This window comes from Daphnia magna, linkage group LG6 (genome assembly GCF_020631705.1).
Source record: "Daphnia magna isolate NIES linkage group LG6, ASM2063170v1.1, whole genome shotgun sequence".
NCBI classification, from domain to species: domain Eukaryota; kingdom Metazoa; phylum Arthropoda; class Branchiopoda; order Diplostraca; family Daphniidae; genus Daphnia; species Daphnia magna.
In genome coordinates this window covers 7,193,600-7,210,019 of record NC_059187.1, presented here as the reverse complement: position 1 = coordinate 7,210,019, position 16,420 = coordinate 7,193,600, and the positions used below count along the sequence as shown (strand labels likewise).

Sequence of the window (16,420 nt, the reverse complement as noted above, 5' to 3'; positions counted from 1 at the left end):
TAGTGACACTACCAAAACTACTATTTTTAAAGCCACTGTCTAACCTGGTACAATGTCAAATATGGGTCTGGTCTGCCCTACTGTAAAATTGTCGGATGTAACGGTGCGGAATTAAAAGCAATACACAAAGCAATATATTTACGACGTTTTAGAATAATCAATTAAACACATTTTATAACTAGAAAATCGGAATTGGCTTAGAATAGGCCAAACATATGAAAGTAATGACAAAAAATTACGCAAACTACCCAAAAATTACGCCAATTACGCAAAAATTACATAAAAACTACGCAAATTTCTTACAAATTGCGGAAATTCAGCAAATTTTGAGCAATCGATTTTTGCTTTGTACACGCAACAAGTGAGTAGTGTAAAGCATTCTCCCTCTCGAGTGAATGACTTTGCTGATTAAGACATGTACAAATGTATATTAACACGGAACTCGGAGGCGTTTACCCACAATGACGACGGTGTATTACTAGACTAGGCCATAAAATATGAGGGAGACTACACGCATAAGAATACGAGAACCTAAGGGAAACAAAGTGTAAATGGAGACAACGTAAATTGATCTTACCGTAGTAGCGCGAGCGATACGGGCGAATTTAAAAACGAAAGGAAGACGATTGGAAATACACTCAGATAGACACTGTTACAGTTTCTTTATTGGCACAAGCTCGGGCACAAAGCTTACAACAAACATTCATACCGAATAATACAGAAGTTACTATTTACAACAGAATACGCGAAGGGTAGCCAGTTTACACAAGGCTCCTTCTTTAAGGACTTACGCGAGGCTAGCCAGCTTCAAGCAAAGCCACCTCTTAACGTCCTGTCGGACGTCGGGCCAAATCCCGACTCCCCTCTCTAAGTTTCAGAGAGACTTATGGTCGACTCCAGATCGACCAGTCATCTAGGGGTTGTAATACAAATTATACAGAAGGGGAAACATTTATAGTTATAAAATGCGACAATAGAGGTTAGTACTTGCAACAACACTTACGGAAACAGGCAGGCGGAGAAACACTTGTAAGAGAAAACACTAAGGCAAGTTAGGCGTCGAAATAGTGTTATTGAAGGCAACTGAACGTTTAGCGAGCTGCTAGTTGTTTGATCTTTCTTAGATTTGTGGGTTCACCATGAAACCTCGTATCTCGTCAAAGTGGCGTGATGCCGTTGACGTGTCGCTATGTCACGCGTATAGCCAATCAGAAGGTGTTTGTTTAATGGCTTGATTGGCATCAAGCGTGCGACCAATCAAACGGCCGTTTATTTAATGGCGTGATATGCGTCGCACGTGTGACCAATCACGGATTTTTGTTTAGTGGCGTGATGTGCGTCGAACGTATGATTCAGACAGCAGGTGTTCAATTGGGTCAACGCTAAGATGTCTATGACAAATGGTTACTATGCGGATTACAATATTCGAATAATATGCAAAAGAAGAGTAAATGCCAGAGAGTAAAATGTAGACATAATTATATGGCAAGGGAGAGTAAACATAATAAAATAAGAATGTGGGTATCATAATTAAATGTATTTGTAGGCCTTCGTTACATCGCTCCCGGCGGTGCGAGATTACGTGCCGTAATCAAACTGGATGCACGGCGGCGCGGTTGTTGGTTGGTGAACGAGCCTCTTCTATTGGATAGCTGCAAAATTTTTTGATGAATCTAAGGAAACCCAACCAGCAGCAGATACGTAAGATGACTAGGCTGAGAATACAGAATATGCTGATGAAGACCACATTTTAATGGTCTCCCACCAGCTGGTATAATGTACTACTCCAGCGGCTGTCACTAACACACTTATTGATGCGCTGGGGTGGTGATTTAACGAAAATTCGGTCGGTGGATGTTCATTCATGGCGACTACTATATCAGCCATGACATTCATGTGGTTAAATAAGTTGTCGTTGTAAGCAGGGTTAGTACGATGTTCATAATCGAAGAATTTTACGTCTTCGTAACGGAAGGAATGTACCAGCGTTTTTTCCGGCAATACCATGTTAGTGTCAGTTCTTTTCCAGGTGTTGTTACGAAAAGCGTAAGGCTTATCGGTGAAGTTAACAAATGCGTTGGTCCAATAGCATGGGGAATATTTAACTAATTCCTAGCCATCAAGATTAATGGTATAATGGTTGAATTTTGGCTGTGGTCCACATGACATAATTATAGTTTCAAATGTGACATTCACGGAGTTACACTTAATCACAACAGCAGATTGTCCGAAAGCTTGTAGTTTCGTGCACTTTGGTAATTTTAAATAGGAAGCGGCAAGCCAACCGTTATACTGAGCGGCTGCAATTGCTCTTTCATGTTTTACTTTCCGGGCATTACATTCTAACCTTTGAATCATACGCACTAATTCATTTTCACGATCGGTAACATGGTCTTGAATATATTGTTTATTAGCAGCTTTGTCTAAATCTTCAGCGCTACATGGCGCGGGAGTTTCTACGGTGATTGGCAGAAATTTTTCCATGATGGCCGCTGTTATAAGGGTAAATTTTGATTAGCCGACAATGTTAAAGACTGTAGTACGGTTGGAGCAGTGTTGTTGAGTTGGAACGCAAGACGGCTGAGGAGTTAAATTAAAATCCAGTTGGCGGCGATCATCCAAAAGACGAAAATATTTTTTCATCTCCCAATTTCTTCATTAGTGTGCCGGTTCCAGATTCAACAATTCGCAACGTGTGTTGAGATTTTTGCGTGTACGTTTTGTCCCAAACAAGTGTCAGGTGATTGTGTGATAAGTTACCGGATTTTGCGGAAGCTTTGCCGATAGGTGTCGAAAAATCTTCATCTTCCATTTGTTGACAAAGCTGAACTTGTTCGAGCACACAATTCAGAATTTCCGAATCGATTGTTTGTAACCAGTATCCGACAATTTCCGGATAACGTCCAAAAACATATTTGTTGTCCGAAAAAGTCATATGATGTTCACCACACCTTTTATAGACCTCTTGGGTCAATCCACGCCGATCCGTCAGATCTCGGGCGCGGGTAAGTCACGGATTTTGTTTAAATTTGGACAGTGGATTCATATAGTTATGAAACACTGATTTTCAAAATTTTATTGTATTTTTCCCAGTATTTTCTGAGTTATCGCCAAATGAAAAACGTTTTTTTTCATTTTGCCGTAGAGCATTTTTTACCGGTGTTTTTTTATTTTTCAATTTTTGTCCCTATTATTTTATTTTTTGAGAAATTTAAATACAAGTTTCTTATCCAGTTTTTCACTAGCTTTCGTTTGGTTACATTTATTTTAGTTAAAAATTAGTTCTAAGTATAGTAATTTAACTTTTAAATTTGTAAACCCTTCCTTATTCAAAAATCGGTAGCCAAAATCTGCGACTTCATAGAGTAGCGGTTTTTTTTAAAATTATTCATTAAATATCAATTAACCATATGTATTAAATTCAAAGGACTTAAATTTATACTTTGGCTGAAACAAATCGGCAAAGTTCATGAATATTTTGGATTTTCAACTTCATTTTATGCCTAACGGGCTTTCATGTAAAGTCAGAAAGGGTTGGCTTAGCGGAACATAGGTGGCCTTTCCCCTTTACATTACCCTTTACCCTTTACATTAACCCTTTCTGACTATACATGAAAGCCCGTTAGGCATAAAATGAAGTTGAAAATCCAAAATATTCATGAACTTTGCCGATTTGTTTCGGCCAAAGTATAAATTTAAGTCCTTTGAATTTAATACATATGGTTAATTGATATTTAATGAATAATTTAAAAAAAAACCGCTACTCTATGAAGTCGCAGATTTTGGCTACCGATTTTTGAATAAGGAAGGGTTTACAAATTTAAAAGTTAAATTACTATACTTAGAACTAATTTTTAACTAAAATAAATGTAACCAAACGAAAGCTAGTGAAAAACTGGATAAGAAACTTGTATTTAAATTTCTCAAAAAATAAAATAATAGGGACAAAAATTGAAAAATAAAAAAACACCGGTAAAAAATGCTCTACGGCAAAATGAAAAAAAACGTTTTTCATTTGGCGATAACTTAGAAACTACTGGGAAAAATACAATAAAATTTTGAAAATCAGTGTTTCATAACTATATGAATCCACTGTCCAAATTTAAACAAAATCCGTGACTTACCCGCGCCCAAGATCTGACGGATCGGCGTGGATTGACCCTCTTGCAGACTGCGGATAGCAGGATTGCTGTAGTCCGGCAATGTTGCTAACCACCATCTTAGGAAAATTCCACTGTTTTACAACACAGCCTCTTATGGGGTTATTGTTTATAGTTTAATTTTTTCAAAAGTGATTTAGTGTTAGAAGAAAACTAGACACAAGGTAAGAAACTAGAATATTTAGGTTACATTTTGAATACAAATTTATTACCTTAAGTTTTTTAAAAGTATTTTTAATTTAATGTTTTGTTGAGTTCGTCTGTTATTATTTGGAGTGGTATCAAGAATAACAAAATCGGTAAGGATTTTATTTATCTTAAGTTTCATTTAAACAATCACTAATGTATATTATTATTATTACAGGATGTAACATATAGATTTCTAATATATTTATTAATATATAAAATATAGATTTGCTTTAGTGGATGATGTTGAGTTCTAAGTCTTCGAGGAATGAAAAACTGCATAAAATAGTTCAATCAAAAGAGAAATATATAAAATAAACTTTGAAGAATTAACACCTCTATTGTAGCTGAACAAAAAGTTTCTTTCAGAACGGGTGCTGCAGCTAGCTTGATTCAATGATAATGAAGGAGCCCAATCTGGATGGTGCTTATTCATGTAGTAGCATGGTTTTCCTGTAAGAGAATTTGGAACGTCAGGAAAGGTTAGTAGTGCAGGTAAAAACTTTTTACTTACCAAACACGAAATGAATACTACACACTAAGTATTTGGTTTTGATGTTAAAGTTTTTAATGTTTAACCTGGATAGCCAAAGCGCTCTTCTTTCCTCAATAATATTTGAGTCATGTAAGAAGCGTTTGTCAGGCCAGGCAGGAATCTTAACAAATTTACTACCCCCACTAACTTTTCTCCAACTCTGTTGTTTGGGCACCCTTCGACGATGCACTTCTTGTAATAGTTTGACATCTTTGATGCAACTCTACAAAACATTAAATTGAAAATACTTTATGAACACTTAAGGTAAAAAATTTGTATTATAAATTTAGCCTAAATATTCTAGTTTCTTACCTTCTAACACTAATCACTTTTGAAAAAATAAAACTTTAAACAATAATCCCATAAGACACTGTGTTATAAAAGGATGGAGTTTTTCTAAGATGGCGGATAGCAACATTACCGGACTACAGCAATCCTGCTATCCGCAGCATGGTGTAAAAGGGAGGTGTACCAACTCTTCAGTTAAGAAGGGTATCTCTTGTGAAGCCTCTTTGTGGTACCAGTAGGCATTGCTAGGTTATCTATAGTAAACGCCATCTCTTGAGCTTGTGAGCAAATGTTACATTCGGATCAGTCGTCAACGGGTTTTCCATTAGTCGCACTGAAAGTTTGAACACATTAATGGCGTCGTTTGGTTGACGCCTTGATAGCGTCTTTCCAAAAATGGTGAATAAATTGTGCTTCGTCGATGGTTGTATTGGTTCATTGATGGTTGATTGGTTCATTGATGTCCCACACCTTATAAAATGCACTAGAAATCATTTTCTCCATCACAAAATTGCTCAGGTTGTAAATGTGCTTAAAGTATACTTAAGCAAATGGAGACTAATACTTTCCTTTTTATGTTTCTCAGTTTGCCGGGCACACTGTCTACCACATGTTCTATCAGAGAGTATTTGAGCATCAAAGGTTGCTTGGTTTGAAATTGGTTCCCAAGTTAAAACTTGCTCACATTTGGCCATCAACCTGGCAGAGAATGACGGTAAGCTTGGCCACACAGCTGTACTCCAAACATATGGCCATGGCTTTAAAATTTTTAAGAGAAGACAAAAAAACAGCGCATTTATTCAATGGTACAGTGCCGGTCCAGTTATAGAACCGCCTAGCTATGGAACCGGCTCGGTTATCGAACCGATTTTTCTTTGCCGTGTTTCAGCGCCACCGTTGGCTGTATTATGAACTATATCGATTTTCTATGGCGGGAATGAATGGGTTTTGCCTTTTAAAACATGCAAAAAATATTACTGTAATGGTTTTTATCTTTTTAGGCAATGTTGTACATCGGTTCAATGACCCAACTAATAATAATAGGCGTTAAAGTTATTCATACCAAATACAATAATAATAGGCGGTAAAGTTATTCATACCAAATACAATAGAATGCAAAAGCTTCCTTTATTCATTCTTATCGTCTAGCACCTTGTTCCATTCCAGTCCTTCTACCAACTCTAATTTCTTTTTCCTTCTGTTATGAAAACAGTTCTTCTAGTTCATCAAACCACTTCCTCTGTGGATGGTCCCCTACCAATGAAGATACACTATTATCTCACCATTCATAGCCATAGACTATATTACACATATATTAAAACCCTTTTTAAGTTAGTCATAGCAGCGGTTAGAACACGGGACTCTAGATCCATAGCAAACAGCATTACCACTCTGCTATGTGCCCTTACATTATAAGACCGTCAAAGTTTGAGGGATGAAAGAACCGACGATAGGTGGCACTAAGATCGGGTGCTTGGTTATAGAACCATTCAGTTATAGAACCGCGCACAGGCCGGTTCTATAACTGGACCGGCACTGTATCTTATTAAATCTTCCAAATTTCTAAATCTAACTCATTATTTTATTAGGATCGGAAGCTACAGAAAAGCTTACAAAGCTTATTAATGACACATTTGACATTTTGAATGGACGACACAAGGGTGAGTCAATTAATGGGAACAACTGGAATAATTTAGTCGAAATGGAGGGAAAGCTAACAAAGGGGAAAAAAATCTGTACTCGAAGACATGCTAAAAATAATAGAGTTAACTGAGGAGTGCCATCGCAATCCTGGAAAACGTCCAATAATGGCCGCATTTGCGTCAGATACGACTCTAGATGGCTGGCGCTTGTCTATCCGTAGCACCATTGACTTGACAGAAGAGTTATTGAATCCAAAAAACCCTTTAGAGAAATACCATTTCGTACTGACAGCAAAATGGAACCAAGACGCCTTAGAGGTATATATTTGTAAAAAAAAAAAATGCAAATAATCGTTTAATGAACTATCCTTTTTTGCCTATAGATGACTTTTGGGCGCATATGTTCAGTCGATACACATCCAACGGCTACAAGTTTTCTACATATTATCAGGATGATGTCATTGTACACACCCGCGAAGATACTATTGCGGAACGCAAATGTAGAAAATGATGACCATATTAGGGTGCTCGTCGATTTTAAGGAGTGTCTCATTAAAAAATTCCGTGACAATGCTAAGGCTGCTGCTGATTTAAGGGTAGCAATGAAAGATGATTTAATGGAAGAGCTGGGAAAGCGTTACGTGAACGAGTTGTCCTTGTCCAAAGAAGATAGAATCGGTAACTTTCTCATATACGATGTAGCAGGTTACATGGTGAAAACGAGAGAAAACCTTTTCGAGTGTGAGGCATGCAGACAGACCGTAATTACCAAAGAAGCAGATCTACCAAGTGATTTTGACGCAGATGCATACACGAGAGCTCGAACCAAAGGTGGACTGGTGTTTGTCACCCTCTCAATGTACCAAACTTTGTGCGCAATTGAAAAAGTTGTCTCAAACCACTTTAAGTCACTTAATCATATTTTTATCACTGATACATTCCAAGAGTGTATAGCAAAAGTTAAATTAACCAATGTACTGCCCCTTTTTTGTGGTACTCATCGCCATTGTAATATGGGAACTTTAATAATGGAGTATGTAAAAGTGAGATATTATTTTGAATCTAAACGTTTGAAAGATGTTTTATTGTCCAAAGAACAAACAACAGTCCAGGCGAGTTTCAAACTGGCCAAAAATGCCCATACAAGAAATTTAATACAAAGTAATACTTAAACTATCTTTTAATTTCTTTTTAAATATTGAGTGTGATCATACAGTACTTGAAATATTTTTTTTTCCAAACAAGAAAGATAATAACATTAATTTTGAAATGCCATCTTATTGCCATGGGCCGTAGCGAATGCCGATAGGGATGGATCCACTGTTTTGGACTTAGAATATTTTTCAATTGGGTTTTTCATTTAGTTCAAGATCGGCCACCAGGCGTCTCTGACGATAGATAACCTTGTACCACGAAGAGGCTTCAGCTGAGATACCCTTCTTAACTGAAGAGTTGGTACACCTCCCTTTTACACCATGTCCGCAGTCTGCAAGAGGTCTATTGTTTATCATGTCGTAGCACTCTGATGGCGTCGTATCAATAGCAATTTTGTCCGGCACGATCACTAATTGGCCGAAAAAGGTCTTTGTAATACGGCGAATGTTTATCCGCTGGGTGCAAATAAAACCCGGAAATTTTACCGCGGCTTGTTCATCACTGTATACGGTATATTTCACTTGCACGGTATCGGTATTGTTTGTTTCTGGTTTGCAGTTTGAATCGGAAAATTGAATAATTCTCATATTCTTCGGTTCAGAACAATCGCACACAGTTGTCTCAAATGCCTGCAGGTGTAACCCGTAAAAGCATAGCAGCAGTAGGAATGGTAACGAGGACATTTCTACATGTGAAAATAGAGGGTAAATGACACAACAAAAATAAAATGAACAGTATACTGGCCAATTTAGTCTAAGGCATCATGTGGGTTTACTAAGCTAAGATAATCAAATATGAAAAAGAAATAATGGAAAGTAAAAGTAAAAGTAAAAGAGAGAAACAAAAATAATTCGGACGGCTTTTGAAAGGTCAACGATTTCCCGTCGGCTTTTTTTTGGCTACGCCACGGCAAAATAATAGAAAAATAGGGGATGTCGTAATATAACAGTTTTTTATAGAAGAAGGATACTATATTTTTGGAACAAATTCATATCGTTGGAAAGAGGGAATGTGAGCTTAATTATCAAAGAGAAAGAATTGGAAAATATTCAATCGTGTGGAAATGCTGACGAGAAAGAAACGTCTCAAAATTTTAATGCGTAAAATTTTTCTGCCGCGGAAGGTCATGCGTATATCTCGTTTTTTTCCCCTAAGTCCAGTGCAGGGGAAAATTGTGAATGGGGGGAAGAAGCGGAGGGAAATAAAAATGGAATAGGGGGAGTAGAGAACGCGCTAGTTGCCTTCGGCAAAAGGGAACTTAGAATATTTTCAATATTACTGCGGTGGGGAAGCTGCAGTAGGGAAACGAAAGGGAAAGTGAAAAACTTGGCGTTTGTTGGGGTGTGTAAGAATGGAATGCACTAGCGGTGGCGCTGCTATATGTGTAGTGTACAGTACCCACCAAATGATTAAGAACACCCTCCTCTATTTCATTGTATTCTTATGGCACCAAGTGTGTCACTAAAACTCAAATTACTATTTAACGGCTAGAGAAAGATTTTTTTTTCTTTTTTGCTGATCAGAAGAAGAATAGATCTTCAAATCATTCATTCTTGACTTTTTTGTAGAAGCAACCCCCACGCCCCTACACACTCGTTCATCGATTAAGAACACGAGCTTTTCCCCCTTTAAGTGCTGTGTTAAAACCGCATTTTTCACCAATGAAAATAAAATATTTTGCATATTTTTTGCACCAAAAAATGCTGCTTTCTTTATTTAACAGCACAAATTTTTTATTTTATTTAAAATGTTTTTATTTTGAACCCTTCCCTATCCATTGAAGTTTACTCCCTATACACTTCGAGAGAGAAAATCAAAACTTTACCTTCAGTCACTAGGGGCGCTAGTGTGCTGTAAGGTGAAAAAACGCTCAAAAATCAATGACGAGATTTTAAAACAAAAATGCCAATCAATCAACAAGAAATCAATATATTTTATATTCGTTAATGGCGTTTTTCTATTAGCGTATTTCTATTCTCCGTCTTTCAATTCTTTTCTTAACATCGCGGTTAGTGTCCGATTAAACCTTTCTGTCTCGCCTTTACTAGCGGGATTGTAGGCAATTGTCAATCTTTGGTCAATTTTTTATTTCTTACAAAAATAACGGAACAATTTCGATGTGAAATTCGTTCCACGATCGGAAATAATGGCTTTAGGCATACCATGTCTTACAATTATTGTTTTATAAACACAATCTGCCGTGGTTTGGGCAGTTTGGTCTTTTAGAGCAACTGCTTCCACCCAGCGACTAAAATAATCAGTAATAACTTAAATATAACTATTTCCAGTAGGGGAAGCGGGAGTAATAGGGCCTACAAAGTCCATGCCAATTACTTGGAAAGGGGCTTTAGCAATTTCATGAGGGTGCAAAAGTACTCTATATGTGGAAGAAGTGTTAGCTATACAAGTTTCACAAGCTTGACAATATTCTAAAATATCTTTTCTCATTGTTTGCCAATAATAATGATTTTTGACCTTCAAATAAGTTTTATAAAAAGCTAAATGTCCATCAATCGGTGCGTCATGTAATTCTTTTATCACTAGATGGCGAAGCGATAAGGGCAACACTACTTGACAATTAATTTCGTTACGCTTACTATTTTTGGAAGGCACTTCGTGGCGATAAAGTGTACCTTCTATAATTTCAAAATATTTAATTTCTTTAGCCCATTCAGGTTTAGATTGGCTATTTTCCTCATTGAGTTCTCCTTTCTCTCAATAATTTCTAATGGCTACGTTTGTCTTCTAGCTGTTTTTCACAAATCAACTTAATATTATTCGGTACCGGTTGTATACTAGCTACTTTCAATCGTGATAAACAATTGACAATTATTCGAGGTCGCGAAGCGACCGACGAATAATTGAGATTCTGTTTGTTAAATGAGAGAAGACCTCAACGGTGTTGAACCACTGTATTCAGCTCTTCAAAGGGTACACAAAAAGTCTCCACCCTGACCCTCCGCCCTTTAACGAGGGCGAGGGCCTCCCCCCATCTCCTCAGAACTTTTCCAGGGGAAAAACTGACACAAACGGAGGAGGAAGATAGAGAACACAATACAACTCGAAAAATAAATGAGAAAAGCATAAACATGACTGGATTAAAAAAGGCTACTAGCGCCTGTTCCGGATACTGTCAGCCGTAATGCCATATCGCCTTCAAAAACGGCCACGTCCGCTAAAAGACCTGTTATTGGCCCCCTTGTTATTCCAATTGATAAAATAAACAAGAAAGACAAATTAATAATCAGATAAAAATGACCAAAACAGAGCGAATGAACAGAAAAAATGGGAGGTGTGGGTGGGAGATAAAAGACCGTTGAGGTCTTCTCTCATTTAACAAACAGAATCTCAATTATTCGTCGTTCGCTTCGCGACCTCGAATAATTGTCAATTCTATTCGTTGCATTCGCTCGACCTCAACGGTGGACTTCAAAGATGAGACGACGACGTTTGTGAGAAAACGGCATCCACTACTGGATTAGACGAAATAGAACGCTTGTAAAAACGAGCGTATGTAGATTCCGACGCCCAACTGGCAGTACGAAGAATCGAATCCACTGCTACACCGGCAGCGGCCGCCTTACATGCGGCAGCCCTACGAGTTGAATGTGCCGAATAAATCTAAACATCAATTCCGGCTTCGGCTAAACAAGAGTGGACGAAGAAACCGAATGGTACGGCTTCTTAGTTGCAATAAATAAAGCGAGACATGACCTGGGCCGCAACGAACCCGATTTAGAACATAGTCCCGCAAACAGCTTACAGGACCACAGGAACTGTCAGGGAAAACCAGAAGAGAAAAAGATTGCAATGGACCAGAACGCTGAGTTTTCCGGAGACGGAGAAGGGTAAAAGATGCAGCCGTTTCACTAAAAGACAAAGATTGGAAAGATATAGAGGCCAACTCAGAAACTCTCATAAGCGTAGCTAACGCCAAAAGAACAATTAATTTTTTGGAAAGTTGGGGAAAAGAAAGTGACGTGTTATCGCCCAAACTTGTTAGGTACCGAAAAATGTCATCAGGATCCCATAACGAATCATAACGAGGACGAGGGGGATTATTGTTAAAGCAACCTTTCAACAACTGAACAACTAGAGGATGGTCACCGATTTTAAAACCGCCGAGGCCATCAAGTGTCATCGACAACATCGATCTATGCACGTTAATTGAACGAAAAGCATAACCCTCCTTATGTAAATCAGCAAGGTACTGAAGGACAACTGCTACAGAGTTACACAAGGGATCGGATCCCCGTTCAGTACACCAGCCAAACCAATGGTACCAGGCGGACTGGTAAGAAGAAACCGTGGAAGCACGGTTGGCGTCCAAGAATAAAGCGATAACCTCTTCTGAAAATGCTCGATCTCGGAAACGCATCCGGATATTCTCCACACGGATAGAATTAGCGATTCGTTGAGCGGATGTGTCGCCCGATCGCTCGACAACAACAGATCTGGCTGAGGCCTGATTATCCTGGGAACGTCCACTGTCAACTCTAGAAGAAGAGGAAACCAAGTCTGAGACGGCCAAAAGGGGCACACCAGAACCAACGACGCCTCTTCCTTCCAAACCTTCGCTAGGCATCTCGGAATGAGGGCAAATGGGGGAAACGCATAATATTTCTGGCGTTTCCAACACAGAGAGAAGGCGTTGGTTTTCAGCGCAAGCGGTTGCGGAACCCAGGACACGAATGTCGACAGCTACGCGTTCCATGCGTTGGCAAATAGATCGATGTGTACTTCCCACAAGGAGCGAATTTTGTGAAAAACATGACTGGCGATCATCCAGTCGCTCGAGTCCATGGACGTTCGCGATTCCCGATCTGCAATATAATTTAATGAACCAGGTAAATGGAAAGCCAATAATTTAATATTCCGATACTCGCAACAATGAATCAACAAAGTGGCCAAGTCACAAAGAGACTTCAAATGCGTTCCACCACACTTGTTAATATAGGAAACCGCAGTCGAGTTATCGACAAATAAATGAATAGAGACATCGGAAGAATGTAAAGAAAAAATTTGCAGAGCGTAAAGCGCAGCTAAAAGCTCCAGCTCATTAATGTGTCTTGCCTTTTCGTCCAAGGTCAAAGGACCTCGTGCAGTAACACCATAACTACAAGCCCCCCAACCAGAAAGAGAAGCATCGGAAAAAATAATGATATCCGGTTCATCTGGAATCATACCCTTACCATTCGATGACTCAAGGTTATCGACCCACCAGACAAGGTCAGAACGAGCAGTAGCTGAAAGAGAAACAAGATGATTCAAATTACCCTTGGCCCCACGAGACTCTGAAATATAAAGCCGTTGCAAATTTCGATAATGGGCTGGGGCAAAGGCAACCGTGGGAATCTCCCACGAGAAGTTTCCCAGAATGGAGGCCAGCTGGCGAAGGGAGATCTTATCCGCCCTGAGGTCCTTTTCGCACCTCTGTGTTACTTTTGCCACCTTCTCAGGGGGAAGGGAGAAAGAAAGGGAAATAGAATTAACAATGACCCCCAAGAATTCTATCTCCTGGGTGGGAATAAAAATCGACTTCATGGTGTTGACTAGAAAACCCAAAGAGGTGTCAAAATCAACGACAACACGTAAATGTTGCGAAACCAGATCCGCCGAAGACGCCATAATTAAAACATCATCTAAATAAATGACCAAACGGATCCCACGTTCCCGCATAAAAGCGACAACAGGTTTCAAAATCTTTGTAAATACTCTAGGCGCCGAACAGAGGCCAAAAGGTAAGCAGCGATATTGGTAAAAATTACCATTTCAGAGTAGACGTACAAACTTTTGATGTTTGGCGGCTAAGGGAACCGTAAAATAAGCATCGCGTAAATCAACCTTCACCAACCAATCGTTCTTACGAATAAGATACTTAACTGATTCCATACCCTCCATTTTAAAGTGCTCATAACGAACAAAAGAATTCAATTTTTTTAAATTCAATATCGGGCGCCAACCCCTGGAACTTTTAGGGACAGCAAACATGTTGCTTACAAAGCCGTCAGTCGGGCGAGAAATTGGGACAATAGCTTTCTTAAGCAAAAGATCAGATAATTCCTGATCGCAGATCTGAGCCATCTCGGCACTCGTTACAGAATCAGATGGGAAAGACTATTGAACAGGGACAGCATCAAACTCAATTAAATAACCACGAGAGAAGACGTCAAGCACCCAAGAATCAGCCGTAAAAGAAGACCAAATCTCACTAAAACTCAATAAACGTGCACCAACAGCAGGGTCTATACCAGATAGGTAAAATACTGGAGAGACAGAATGAACATACCTGGACCGCTGGCCCCTTGGTTGTTGATGGTAACGCGGACCTTGACCTGAAAAGGGGTGATAACGATTCCCACTGGAAGAATGTCCGTGGTCGCTACTGCGAAAAACTCTTGAGTCGTTCCAACGGTTGTTGCCAGTGCTCCAAGAACGATCATAGGGACCGCCAGCGCACCCGAATTTTGCCAGCTTATTCTCGTCTTCAACTTCTTTCACCATGGCATCGAGGAACTTGTTTCCAAAAAAGGCGCGAAATTTCCCGCGACGAGAAAACGCGTGGATCATCAAGCAATAGAGACATCTTGGGCGCAACTTGGCGCATCACATTGAGGCGACGCATCTTTGAGATGTTGGCAAAGGCGCCACCCAAAAGCTGGAGAGCCGATTCCGCCGCCTCCATCAAACGACTGGTGTCCGGGAGATTGATCCAAATGTGAATTAGGGGACGCATAGCGTCCATAACTTGATACTGTGACAAAAGCCAAGCTTTCTCAATGTAATCAACAACTTTGCGGTTACCCGAGCGATCCCTCTAAGCATTCTTCAAGTGTCGAACCATGGACTCATCCACTTTGGGGCATTGAAGCTCAAACGAGCCTTCAAATTTCAACTTGAACGATTCTCGCAGTGACTTGTCTACATCTTTCGCCAAACCCTCAACCAACCATCGACGAAGACGATGAGATTGCTGGCGAGAAACGACATCTGAAGCGCCAACCGGCGACACAACATTCGAAGACGGAGAAGGATAGCTATCTCTTGACTTACTTCGAGAAAGAGAACGTCCAAGGAGACGCCTTTCACGACGTGAAGAAGAATCATCGTCGAAACCGTGAAAATACTCAAAAGCTGCAAAACGAGGATCTTCTTCGGAATCCATCGCGCGTTCTTCAAAGAGTTCAAGAACATCACGACGATCTCGAGAACGAAGGGCCTCCTCACGGGCCTCCGTTTCACTAGGCGTTGGAGAGCTCGGCCTAGACATGTCCGCACTCTGCAAGAGCTGAAAAAGTTCTGAGGAGATGGGGGGAGGCCCTCGCCCTCGTTGGAGGGCGGAGGGTCAGGGTGGAGACTTTTTTGTGTACCCTTTGAAGAGCTGAATACAGTGGTTCAACACCGTTGAGGTCGAACGAATGCATCGAATAGAATCAGATTTTGATGAGTACATACAGGCCTATACTTTAATTCATAATTTGTAGCAGCTAATAGTATAGCCCATCCACCTAATCTACCGTTATAATCATTCTGATTTTTCAGCCATGGCAAAGGACGATGGTCACTAATAATTTCAAAGGGTTTATCCAAGAGATAATGTCGGAAATGTTTAATTGCATCAATTATGGTTAATGCTTCTTTTCCGGTTGTACTATATTTCATTTCGGCTTTTGTCAATTGTCTACTAGAGTAGGCTATTGTATGTTCTTGCCCATGCTGCATTTGAGACAGTACAGCTCCTATTCCGTAGTCGCATGCGTCGGTAAGAAGCAATTTTTTTCGTTAAAATTTGGATAAGCGAGGACTGGGGGAGTTGACAGAGCACTGCTTTATTTCTCAAAGGCAACCTGTTCCTCCGCTCCCTACGCAAAAGGTTTTCTACTTAGATCTTTATGCGTTAATCGAGTTAACGGCTCAGCTATTGAACCAAAATTTTGTTTAAATCTTCTATAATGTCCGGCACGTCCAAGAAATGATCTCACTTCGTCAACAGCAGTTGGCACTTTGTACTTCACTAACTTATTAGTTTTACCAGGATCGGGTTTAATACCGTCCGTTGAAATGACATGACCTAAATAATTTACGGAACGTTTTATAAACTGACATTTGTTAAGTTTCAATTTTAAATTTGCTTCTTTTAATAGGATTAAAAATTTTCTCTGATATCTCGTAAGTGATTTTCAAAAGTGTCTAAAAAAATGATGACATCATCCATATATACTTATGCTTTACTTCCTAAGACGTCTTTTAGTACGTAATTCATTAGTCGTTGGAAAGTGGTTGGTGCATTACACATTAGAATGCCATTCTTTTAAATTCGTAAAGGTTATTTTCTACAACAAAAGCGGTTTTTTCGATATCTGGATCATAAACTTGAATTTTCCAATAGCCGGAAGCTAAATCAAGAGTCGTAAAGAATTTTTTTCCATATAATTTATCTAAAGTTTCGTCAA

The 16,420-nt window shown here is 39.4% G+C and overlaps 1 protein-coding gene, 2 long non-coding RNA genes and 1 pseudogene across 5 annotated transcripts; 1 reads left to right on the top strand and 3 right to left on the bottom strand.

Moving 5' to 3' along the window:
* Positions 1–645: 645 nt before the first annotated feature.
* LOC123473995 lies at positions 646–1,063 on the bottom strand. Its single transcript, XR_006648608.1, has 2 exons — positions 1,004–1,063; positions 646–913 (listed from the first exon to the last, which is right to left on the bottom strand). It is a non-coding gene; the product is annotated as an uncharacterized LOC123473995 (long non-coding RNA).
* A 3,389-nt stretch (positions 1,064–4,452) lies between these two features.
* LOC123473699 lies at positions 4,453–5,756 on the bottom strand. 2 transcript variants are annotated; one of them, XR_006647935.1, is made up of 4 exons: positions 5,194–5,756; positions 4,861–5,104; positions 4,683–4,799; positions 4,453–4,622 (listed from the first exon to the last, which is right to left on the bottom strand). It is a non-coding gene; the product is annotated as an uncharacterized LOC123473699 (long non-coding RNA). The 2 variants fall into 2 exon arrangements; XR_006647934.1 differs by having other exon boundaries at positions 4,453–4,799.
* LOC116932943 lies at positions 5,530–7,985 on the top strand. Of its 2 annotated transcripts, none has more exons than XM_045174927.1 (4): positions 5,530–5,688; positions 5,756–5,975; positions 6,759–7,130; positions 7,196–7,985. In XM_045174927.1, the coding sequence occupies exons 3-4, from the start codon at positions 6,918–6,920 to the stop codon at positions 7,982–7,984; spliced, it is 1,002 nt and encodes a 333-aa protein (XP_045030862.1). In that variant the 5' UTR covers positions 5,530–5,688; positions 5,756–5,975; positions 6,759–6,917; the 3' UTR covers position 7,985. The 2 variants fall into 2 exon arrangements, with proteins under 2 accessions (XP_045030862.1, XP_045030863.1); XM_045174928.1 differs by having other exon boundaries at positions 5,545–5,568.
* Positions 7,986–11,065: 3,080 nt separating this feature from the next.
* Positions 11,066–15,237, bottom strand: LOC116925328 (annotated as a pseudogene).
* Positions 15,238–16,420: the final 1,183 nt, after the last annotated feature.